The 12,920-nt window shown below is 37.9% G+C and overlaps 1 protein-coding gene across 1 annotated transcript in view; it reads right to left on the minus strand.

The window, feature by feature from the left end:
• The window catches only part of LOC134546147 (staphylococcal nuclease domain-containing protein 1), a 114,191-nt gene that overhangs the window by 23,804 nt on the left and 77,467 nt on the right, over window positions 1-12,920 (minus strand). The window contains exons 12-13 of the mRNA XM_063388702.1: window positions 7,315-7,619; window positions 116-345 (exon numbers count right to left, since the gene is read on the minus strand). Of these exons, the coding sequence (XP_063244772.1) occupies window positions 116-345; window positions 7,315-7,619 (535 nt within the window). The remainder of the gene's footprint in view (window positions 1-115; window positions 346-7,314; window positions 7,620-12,920) is intronic.

The following is a 12,920-nucleotide window of genomic DNA, read 5'->3' on the forward strand; positions in this document are numbered from 1 at the left end:
TTGTATGTATAAGAGGGTGACATTGAAGAGAGAATTCACTGTAGTTACACAATTTCATTCTGCAAGGCATGACTTAAGTATTGTCTGAACAGCATAATGATGACAAGACACTCACTTTGGTGTGTACGCCCCGGCCAGGGGCGGGTTGGTAGTAAATTCTTGCTGGAGGTTGTTCATCAGAGCCACTAGTTTGGAGCCCTGCTCCACCAGTTGGGCATAGAAGTGAAGCTCAGGCGTTGTCTCGATCACCATCACCTTTCTGTAGTCCACTTTCCGCTCCACCACCTTGTCCTCCTCCACCTTCTTCTCCTCTTCTTCGTGGTTCTCCACATAATCCTTCCACCTCTAAAAACATAAAAAACCTTGTATTTGCCTGTTCTGGAACATGAACCCTAGAATACAATGGAACCCAGATATTACAGTCCCCTTTAAAATTTCCCCATGTAACAAGGTAGCTTATGTTTCGTTGAGAATAAAAATCATTCATATTTTATAATCTGCAATCCTTCAGCATGATCTGGTACTATTTTTCATTGGCTGTATGGAGTGATGAGGTGAATTTGAAAAGAAAACTGCATACCAGAGGAATGAAGTAAAGGGGTAAGAGTGACAGTGTTTAAGAAAGGAGATGGGGGAAATTGTAAGAATTATAGGGGGATCACTTTGATGTGCCATTGTGATAAGTGTATGAGATCTTGGAAAAGAAGTTAAGGAAAGGTAGGCAGGCAAATGGCATGAGCAGCATGGATTTAGAGATGGAAGGTCTTCCACAGATCTGATTTTTGCCATATGACAACTTATGGAGAGAAGATACGAATTTGGGAAAGATCTAGTAATGATATTCCTGCATGTAGAGAAGACACGACAGTGTGAAAAGACAGTGTGTTTGGCAGGCTATGGAAGAAGCTGGGATTAATAAGTAGTTATTAGTAGTATTAGTAGCAAGTAGTTATAAGTAGTTATAAGTAGAGTTAATAAGTAGAGGGAAGCGTATGTATTAGGGAAACAGTAGCAGTGTGAGAACTGGAAGACGGATGACAAAGTGATTTAAACAAGCCAACAGAGTGAAGCAAGGTAATGCATTGTCTCCATTGTTATTTATTACAATGATGGAGAAAATAATGAAGAGAGTGGAAAGTAAGACTAGAGAAGGAAAGTGTAATGTAGGGAGGGGGCAAAACAAGGTGGAAATTGTAAGGCGAGGACAAGGGGAAGCATTCTACAGGTGTGTGAGAGATTTGGTATGGAAGAGGGAGGTGCCATTAAAATGCAAACGAGTGTTGTACAATAACTACTTTGTGCCCCCAGTCACTCATGGTGCAAAGACGTGTACGTAGATAAGAGAGATGCTGGGAAGATCAGAGCAATAGGAATGAAATTTATGAGTATGTTAAACACCAAACCATTTCCAGTCACACCAAAAATACAGAAGTCCTGTTTATTTGATCAACATGACTTCACGTTGACCCATTTTTCCATAATTCCACCACAAACCAGTCACCTACACCTAAGTATCACAAGTGCTTCATGTTCAATAGGTGTCTTCATTAGCATAAAACTTACATCCTGTGGTGGAGCAAAATGTAATAGTACATATAACAGTTTTTTTAGTTAAATCAATATATCATTTATGCACATATAAAAATTTCTTAAGAAAAATTGAAAATCTTTTTACAAGTAATTAAGTAAACTATAAAAAATAAATAATAAAAACTAAAAACCATTATAGCAGTAGCAGCACACCAAAGCAATTGCAAGTAATGTATTGTACAATATATTGTAAAACCAAAGTTAAAAAAAGTCATTTAAAAAAATATATTAACACATAAACATACCATGTTGAGTTATAGGGCTGAAATAGTGGTAGCAAACACCTACAGTTCATGAACAGTATGATAGTTTTAATTTTATATTTTGTAAGATATTTTATTTTTCCATAGATCTACTTTTAATTAAAATGATGGTATCTGCCTCCTAGTGAAAAGAGGGACAAAAATTGGGGGGGGGGGGGGGGATAAAGAACTTTGTTTACCTTTCAACACACCCTCCCAGCGCAGCCAGTATCTATCTCTCCATCTGGGTGGGCTAGCGCAAAGGGGTTGCCCAAAGGGGTTGAAGGAAGAAGGGGAGGGAGAAGGCTCACAGATGAACCCCAGCAATTTTCCCAAGGTTTAAAAAACTTTTTTTTTTCAGTCTCAAGGTGCTTAAAGGGAAGTTAGAAAGAACATGTACATGGTTCAACCAAAATTTATGTCCTACTACAACAGCTTTTTACTGGCATTTTACTGAAAGTCTAATGTATTTTCAGTTCACTAGAGAGGTTTCACTGTTAAGATTTCAGTGGTACCCTAGGATTATATTTATGGTTTGCTGTGCCGGTTAATTTACCGAGAACCAGGGAACAACGAACCCGAGACCAACCTATCACTAATATAAATTATGTTAAATCATAATCACAGATTATTTGTTACTTATATAAAAAAAGAATGTATGTATAAAGTTGCTGAAAACAGCTCTAAATATATTCATAAATCATCTTAACTTGGTGTAAACATTGGTAATAAGTAATTTTTAAAAAATATTCAATTAGAAATGTTGAATCGAGTCTCAAATTACATAAAAAACCCTTATTTACACTTTTTAGGTGGAACAAAGAAAAATGGGTAAATTGTGGAAAGTTTTACTTGAGGAAAAACTCTAGAACTCATCTAATACTCATGTACTTCATTTCCTGTATGTATTCCTTCAGCAACAAATACTTTAACTTTAAACTAAAAGAAAATTTGTTTATGTCCAATAATATACAATCAATACTTAGGCCATGCCCCAAAATACATTACATAAAACAACAAAAAGTTCTAATTTATCATTGAATAAATTAATTCTTAATTGTATCATGAAATTGAATAAATCATACAAAAAATTAAGGTGTTTAAATAGTTTATAAAAGAGAACTTACATAAACTAATATTAATTTTTTACATTTAATCTTAATTTTTATTGACCTCATATAACTAGTAAATAAATATTACAAAAAAAAAGTATTATTTTGTATCAACTTAGACCGACAACTAAACCATGACCCAAATGTGAGATGAAAATAACATAGTTTATCCATAACTATTGTCGTAGTAAACACTAATAACCACAGAGTGCAGGCTATCAAAAAAGTTTACTGTGTACAAGACAGAGTGCATATGCTGAATGCAAACAGGGAGATATAGATATTCATACTTAACTATGTGTGCGCATCTGAACAGGCATCAACCTAACCAAACATGATGCCAAACAGCGCTGGCTGCATTTTCATACATGCTACACAGCAGTGATGGAACAGCTAAGTGAAAAAATGTTTGAAAGAGAATTTACACATTAGACAATTTCATATTCCTGTTCAGTAAATAAGTAAACAGTAATTTCCTAACAAATAAAGGATTTAAAAATTGTTTTAAAAATGTTTTATTCAGGAAACAAAGTTATTGGGTAGCTTCAACATGAAAAATATTAACTGTATGTCTTTTGGAGAAAATTGTAGGACAGAAACATCTGATTGTATTTGATGGAAAATTATATTGGGCGAGAACGTATTAAAATGAGCCTTACCTAAATAAAAACAAGTTTTTACGTTGTATACAAGGCATGAATAGCAGGAAGAAAGTACTGTGTTTCATCACAATCGTCGCACATTTTATGCTAAAATCAAGTTTGAAAAGTAGGGATGCGATTTTTATGCAAGAAAAGCATTTTTGTTAGTGTTAAGTTTTTCAAACAAACAAAACATGTTACATGGAAAGTACGTAGAGTTAAAAAATGAGTATACAAAAGCACGCCAAACAATTTAAATTAATTATTCATGCAACAAAACATATCTTGTTCAAATTAAAATAGAAAAACAAAAATTGTGACTGAACGTGAGCCAGAACTATCGTAGTGCACACTAACTACGAAAGAGTGCGGGCTATCAAATGTATTTATGTACTCGGCACGAGACAGAGTGCAGGCACTACAGGCATTCTGCAAGCTATCAATATCTATATTCGACTACATGCACGCAATCTAAACAGGCGTCAATGTAACCAAACATGAATGTTACCAACTAGTGCTGGCTATAATTTGATATGCGCTACACAGCGGTGATGAACAAATAAAGTTGATAAGGTTTGAAAATGTCTTTAAAAGAAATTTTATACGTCGGACAACTTCACAATTTCGTTAATTTAATAAGTAAGCAGTTAATATCCCAACGAATAATGTATTTCTACTTTAAAATACAGCGTTTTACACTGGAAAAGAAATTTACATGGGGAAAAAAATATTATATATTCTATGGAGAAAATGGAGACACACAAACATTTGACCGTATTGGATGGGAAATCGTATTACATCAGGAGATCTTAAAAGAAACTTACTGTAATTGTAAATATTGTATTTTCCCATAAAAACTACTACACTGCCTGACAGCAACTTTAAAAACCGATTGCTGTTGCATGGTACTTTGTCCTGTGATATTTGGCAAGGTCATGTTTACTACCTACACAAAGTGCTCAGAATCTAACAGCAGGAACAAAAACATCATGTGATTTTGATATGAGAATTTTTTTTCTCAACATATTGCGAAAAGAAATAACTGTGCAACAATTATACACGTGGGACAATTGACCAATTTAACACAGTAATTTCTACAATGTAATTTGAGGGAAAGTATTGCATTACATTTAATGACATGATAATGGCACCTAAATAAAATAATGTAAATGATTAAAACCACAAAAATAATGAAAATACTTTTTTTTTTAATTGGCAGTGTAATTTGCTAGCAAACACTAAATCACAGGTTTAATTCATAGAACAATTCAGAAATCAAATGGATTAATTGTGTTGGGTTATATTTTGAATGCATGTAGCTTGGCTGCATCACAGACACATGACAATATCACAAAGCATGCTGGTCACGAAAACTAGTGTAGAGAACAATTGCCCGAAAATCACCACTTGGTTAAAGTGAAACATTTGGAAGAATGCAAAGTACCTGCTGAATTTTGGGTTTGAGTGTATGTTCGTGTGTGATTGAGTGTGTGTGTGCTTGTGTGTGTAGAGAGAGTGTGTGTGCATAGAGTGTGTGTGTGCATAGTGTGTGTGTGCATAGAGTGTGTGTGTGTGCATAGTGTGTGTGCATGTGCATAGTGTGTGTGTGTGTGTGTGTGCATTGTGTGTGTGTGTTTTGAGAGTGTTTGAGTGTTTGGTGTGTTGTTATGATAGTATGTTCTGACTGTGTTTATGTGTTTTGAAAGTGTGTGTTTCTCTTCAGTGTGTGTTTGAATGTTTTGAAATTGTGTTTAAGTGTGTGTTGGTGTGTGTGTGTGTGTGTTGGTGTGTGTGTGTTGGTGTGTTGGTGTGTGTGTGTGTGTGTTTTGAACTTTTGTTTGAGAGTGTGTGTTTGAGAGAGTGTGTGTTTTACTGTGTCAGAGTATTTCAGAGTGTTTTTAAGTGTGTGTATGTATATATTATTATTAAATTAATTGCTATTACATATACACTCTCAATAACTAAGTGATAATTACTGGTTTGAAAGATTCTCTGTGGTTATGCAGTGGTGAATAAACACAACACAAAAGAAGATATAACCTGTCCAAGTGAAAAATAGATAAACAACAAAAACCTGGCTGTATTGAACTAATTACGTTTACAAGAAACAAATAGAATTTATTATATTTTTACGACACACCAAATTATTATTCCACAGATAAACTAAAAATCACTCCAACACTTTGTCCAATAAAATGTAAGAAAATTTCCTAAATCTAGCGTTGCCAGATATGATGAACACGACTGTGCAACAGTTCATTCAATGTTCACAATTAATGATAATGATTTTTTTTATTTTATTTGCTAGCTATTCAGGTCAGGAGCAAAAAAAAATCCTCTCTAGAATAATGGACCTGGTTATTATTGTATTTTAAATAACACTAGTAAAAATGTGCGTTATTTTACTTTTAAGTCAGTCAGGGATTAAATAAATAATGTTATCATGTGTTGCATCAGTTACTATGGGTCAACAATGCATACCTTAATATCGTTGACATGGGCACATTATTATTATGCAAATTACGCCTCTGCTGCGATTCACGTCACAAATCTGGTGAATCAGGTAGGCCACACGGTGCATACATGTTGTGCACATATAATTTATGCCCGCACATGGATTTTAAACCACATTTGTTTCTCTGGGACAAGTTCCAATGGAGAATCCCAATATTCACGAGCTGGATATCAAAAACCTTCATTTTCCCAGAATCCTCAGTGCTGGACACCTCAAACCACAAAGGTTCAAAACGGCCGCGCCACTGAGAAACTCCGGCCAATCTCAAACAGCAGTTACAAAACGGTCTTCAAAAACCAAAATTAAAAGTTTGTTTTTGAAAAATTTCAAGGGTAATGTCTTATTTTGTGGTGAATAATATATAACACACAAAAACATATAACAGTTATTGTTTTGTTAATTGTAAACACGAAAACAGAAGCTGCAGGTCACCTAGTGATGGTCTCGGCAAAACGTTAACAAACCAACGGTAATAAAATTTCAACAGCTCTGTACCACTGCACCGGTACACTGTAGAACTGCTGTGGTTTACTTCTAACTCCAGCTAAAGCAAAAATCAAGAAACTGCAGCCTATTTGTTTTCATCTTATTAGCATACACCTTTGGTCTGTGAGACGAGAAAATCTGTGGCAAAGTTGGTGGAGAATTTTTTTTATTAATTTAATTGTTGATATATCATAAGTGGCAAACATAATTAAATAATTTAATTTATTAATAATTACATATGCCCATATTTCCAAGACAAACAGAAAGTATCAATATGAGGTGAGTCAGGTAAATGAAAGTCTACACGAAGGGTTGTTTCTTTCTAAGTCTAAGAATATACATTTTGTACAATGATTTTCAAAACTATCAAAATAATTGTAGCAGAAATGTAACATTTATAAAGAAGTTTTTGTTGTGAAATTTAGCTAAAATAGCATCTAAAGTGTAAATTAGCAAAAGAATAGCATCTAACGTGTAAATTAGCAAAAGAATAGCATCTAAAGTGTAAATTAGCAAAAAATATTATTAACAAAAAATACCATCTACAAAGAGATGCTAATTTTTCCAACCCCCACCCAAAGCCACCAGAATGACACTGTAGCTTAACTGGCCCAGTAATTTTATTGTCACTAAATCACTAATCCTGTAATCCATAGAAACAAGTATGTATGTCTATTTCAAATATTTATAGGCTTATAACCATCACACAAGCTACAGGGCTGACCTACCCTCAACTTCTTCGCTTTAGCAGAATCCTCTGCAACTGTGAGAGCGCGGTAGTAGTCAGAGCGCTCTGCAGAGAAGTGAACAGTTGCGTAACCTTCCTCGACCAAGGCAACGGAGAGGTTGGTGCCATCCACCCACAGCCACCCAATGAAGTTGCCAGCCTTGTCCATGGATTCCACGTGTATCTCCACTTCCCTCTGCAGGCACTTGTCTTTCGTGAATGCTAATGCTTCTTCACCAAAAGGTTCCCCCTCCATCGTGCCCACATTGCCGGGGCCCGGGCGAGCTCCTCTGGGGCAGCTTATGCCTGGAACGACATAACACAACACCTTGGTGTCAAGCCAATAGCTCCACGCTCATTTTCGTGTATTCCATCAAAAATAAAAAAACATCTAACAGATGTACACCCCAAAACTGTAACTAGGTTTAGGACTTTAAATTCATCCATTCTAACTTCACAATATGTTATAGGCCAACAGAAAAATAATTTTAAGCAATAGAAAATGTATGTACCTAGATCTTAAAGAAATAGTTGTAAATTAATCCTAAATATGTTAAACTAGCTGCAGTACCCGGCTTTGCCCGGGCTGAACACCGGGTGATATATTGTCCGCGAGTTACAGCAAAATGGATAGTGATATGTCCAGTGTGGTGGACATTAAGAAATGACACATAATTACTGTTTGTGTATCTGTGACCTATGGTTTTCTGTTTACCTATGGCGATCGGTTGAAAGGTTTAGAAGTTGATGCGCTACAGCGCCATCTACCGGCGAGTTACAAAAAAAATGGTTAGTATAAAAATCTTCTCCATGATAAAAACACTTCGATGTGCCAACTTTCATGGGGATCGGTCAAACGGTGTAAGAGTTTATCGACGTCATACATGGCAACATACAATTATATATATTCTTATATTTCGAAATTTTGGGGCTTTCACTTTTGCGGAAAGTGGATGTTCAGGACCTCGAATGGTTTGGAACACTCCATCTCGAAAGAGATATAAAGGAATATAAGAATGTGGGCATTTACTGTACTCCTATCTACCATAATAACAATATTGACAAATAGAAAGCTTATTACCTACCTATTAATAATTATCTAAATAAATTAATAAATAACTGTATGTTTAAGAATTTATGTACATACATAATATTAAACTTCAAACTATACACACAAAATAAAACTAAGGATGTTTGTGAAACTATTTTTTATTTGTCATAATGTTTAAAACATTTGTAGGATTTGTTTATATGTAAAACTGTGGTGGCAATATTCCGCTTATCCAAAGGAGTATAGAAATTAATAGAGATATCACTCCCTGTACACACCACAAATCTTTGAATTAAGTAAAAAAAAAAAACATAGTCCAAAATGAAACAAAAAGTATAAATAACAACTAATTTGACAAAAAAAATTATACAACTGGAATGACAATGTTAACATCCGCCTGAAATTTAATAGAAGTAGGTAGGTAAGAATATATATATAAAAAATTAAATGAAATTAAAACATACATAAATAAAATTCTCACACTCAACCAAACATAATGTTTAATATGAAATAAAGGAAGATGGCAATTACACATAACTATTCTAATTAATAAAAAAAATCAACTTTCTTGAAATAGTAAAATTCAAATTTTTCAACAATATATTACATAATTGATAAATATTTCTGGTCTTCGGTCTCAGCAGCCCTAAGACTCTTGACGCTCATCAGATAAATTATAAACACTAAACCAAACTCCTTTCAAATAAGTAGGTACTGTAAAAAAATAACAATATTGACAAATAGAATGAATAAATTTAGAAGAAATTTATAAGTTTAAGAATTTATGTACCTACATAATATTAAACTTGAAACTATCCACACAATAAAAACCTAAGAATGTTAGTGAAACTAATTTATTTTATTTGTCATAATACCTAAAATACGTATGTTTCCAAAATGAAACAAAGTATAAATAATGACCAATTTGACAAAAAAAAAAATTTTTCAACTCGAATGACATTGAAAACATACACGTGAAATTTAAAAGAATTATGAATGCCCTAGGTAGGGAGAAAAAATATATAAATTAAATAAATAAAAATGGGTGTGTGTACTTAGGTACGCGCATGAGAAGTTATACTTCTTTGGCATCATTAAAAAATAGTTTTTAATTGTATGCAAAAATATTGCGTGGAGTCCCTCCGCGTGGAAGAAGTGAAACTTCGTAATGTGGAAATGAAAATAGGAATGGGTAGAAATTGATTTTTAGTGAAATCATATTGTATCTAATTAAAAATAAAAAAAAAAGGAAATAAATTTGTAACGATTCATAGATTGATCTTCAGAGAGCGAGACACCTATTGAATGTCTATAAAACTAACAGACAGACAGACAGACAGACAGACAGACAGACAGACAGACAGACAGACAGACAGACAGACAGACAGACAGACAGACAGACAGACAGACAGACAGACAGACAGACAGACAGACAGACAGACAGACAGACAGACAGACAGACAGACAGACAGACAGACAGACAGACAGACAGACAGACAGACAGACAGACAGACAGACAGACAGACAGACAGACAGACAGACAGACAGACAGACAGACAGACAGACAGACAGACAGACAGACAGACAGACAGACAGACAGACAGACAGACAGACAGACAGACAGACAGACAGACAGACAGACAGACAGACAGACAGACAGACAGACAGACAGACAGACAGACAGACAGACAGACAGACAGACAGACAGACAGACAGACAGACAGACAGACAGACAGACAGACAGACAGACAGACAGACAGACAGACAGACAGACAGACAGACAGACAGACAGACAGACAGACAGACAGACAGACAGACAGACAGACAGACAGACAGACAGACAGACAGACAGACAGACAGACAGACAGACAGACAGACAGACAGACAGACAGACAGACAGACAGACAGACAGACAGACAGACAGACAGACAGACAGACAGACAGACAGACAGACAGACAGACAGACAGACAGACAGACAGACAGACAGACAGACAGACAGACAGACAGACAGACAGACAGACAGACAGACAGACAGACAGACAGACAGACAGACAGACAGACAGACAGACAGACAGACAGACAGACAGACAGACAGACAGACAGACAGACAGACAGACAGACAGACAGACAGACAGACAGACAGACAGACAGACAGACAGACAGACAGACAGACAGACAGACAGACAGACAGACAGACAGACAGACAGACAGACAGACAGACAGACAGACAGACAGACAGACAGACAGACAGACAGACAGACAGACAGACAGACAGACAGACAGACAGACAGACAGACAGACAGACAGACAGACAGACAGACAGACAGACAGACAGACAGACAGACAGACAGACAGACAGACAGACAGACAGACAGACAGACAGACAGACAGACAGACAGACAGACAGACAGACAGACAGACAGACAGACAGACAGACAGACAGACAGACAGACAGACAGACAGACAGACAGACAGACAGACAGACAGACAGACAGACAGACAGACAGACAGACAGACAGACAGACAGACAGACAGACAGACAGACAGACAGACAGACAGACAGACAGACAGACAGACAGACAGACAGACAGACAGACAGACAGACAGACAGACAGACAGACAGACAGACAGACAGACAGACAGACAGACAGACAGACAGACAGACAGACAGACAGACAGACAGACAGACAGACAGACAGACAGACAGACAGACAGACAGACAGACAGACAGACAGACAGACAGACAGACAGACAGACAGACAGACAGACAGACAGACAGACAGACAGACAGACAGACAGACAGACAGACAGACAGACAGACAGACAGACAGACAGACAGACAGACAGACAGACAGACAGACAGACAGACAGACAGACAGACAGACAGACAGACAGACAGACAGACAGACAGACAGACAGACAGACAGACAGACAGACAGACAGACAGACAGACAGACAGACAGACAGACAGACAGACAGACAGACAGACAGACAGACAGACAGACAGACAGACAGACAGACAGACAGACAGACAGACAGACAGACAGACAGACAGACAGACAGACAGACAGACAGACAGACAGACAGACAGACAGACAGACAGACAGACAGACAGACAGACAGACAGACAGACAGACAGACAGACAGACAGACAGACAGACAGACAGACAGACAGACAGACAGACAGACAGACAGACAGACAGACAGACAGACAGACAGACAGACAGACAGACAGACAGACAGACAGACAGACAGACAGACAGACAGACAGACAGACAGACAGACAGACAGACAGACAGACAGACAGACAGACAGACAGACAGACAGACAGACAGACAGACAGACAGACAGACAGACAGACAGACAGACAGACAGACAGACAGACAGACAGACAGACAGACAGACAGACAGACAGACAGACAGACAGACAGACAGACAGACAGACAGACAGACAGACAGACAGACAGACAGACAGACAGACAGACAGACAGACAGACAGACAGACAGACAGACAGACAGACAGACAGACAGACAGACAGACAGACAGACAGACAGACAGACAGACAGACAGACAGACAGACAGACAGACAGACAGACAGACAGACAGACAGACAGACAGACAGACAGACAGACAGACAGACAGACAGACAGACAGACAGACAGACAGACAGACAGACAGACAGACAGACAGACAGACAGACAGACAGACAGACAGACAGACAGACAGACAGACAGACAGACAGACAGACAGACAGACAGACAGACAGACAGACAGACAGACAGACAGACAGACAGACAGACAGACAGACAGACAGACAGACAGACAGACAGACAGACAGACAGACAGACAGACAGACAGACAGACAGACAGACAGACAGACAGACAGACAGACAGACAGACAGACAGACAGACAGACAGACAGACAGACAGACAGACAGACAGACAGACAGACAGACAGACAGACAGACAGACAGACAGACAGACAGACAGACAGACAGACAGACAGACAGACAGACAGACAGACAGACAGACAGACAGACAGACAGACAGACAGACAGACAGACAGACAGACAGACAGACAGACAGACAGACAGACAGACAGACAGACAGACAGACAGACAGACAGACAGACAGACAGACAGACAGACAGACAGACAGACAGACAGACAGACAGACAGACAGACAGACAGACAGACAGACAGACAGACAGACAGACAGACAGACAGACAGACAGACAGACAGACAGACAGACAGACAGACAGACAGACAGACAGACAGACAGACAGACAGACAGACAGACAGACAGACAGACAGACAGACAGACAGACAGACAGACAGACAGACAGACAGACAGACAGACAGACAGACAGACAGACAGACAGACAGACAGACAGACAGACAGACAGACAGACAGACAGACAGACAGACAGACAGACAGACAGACAGACAGACAGACAGACAGACAGACAGACAGACAGACAGACAGACAGACAGACAGACAGACAGACAGACAGACAGACAGACAGACAGACAGACAGACAGACAGACAGACAG

The sequence above is a fragment of the Bacillus rossius genome, chromosome 1, assembly GCF_032445375.1.
Source record: "Bacillus rossius redtenbacheri isolate Brsri chromosome 1, Brsri_v3, whole genome shotgun sequence".
Taxonomy (NCBI): Eukaryota; Metazoa; Arthropoda; class Insecta; order Phasmatodea; family Bacillidae; genus Bacillus; species Bacillus rossius.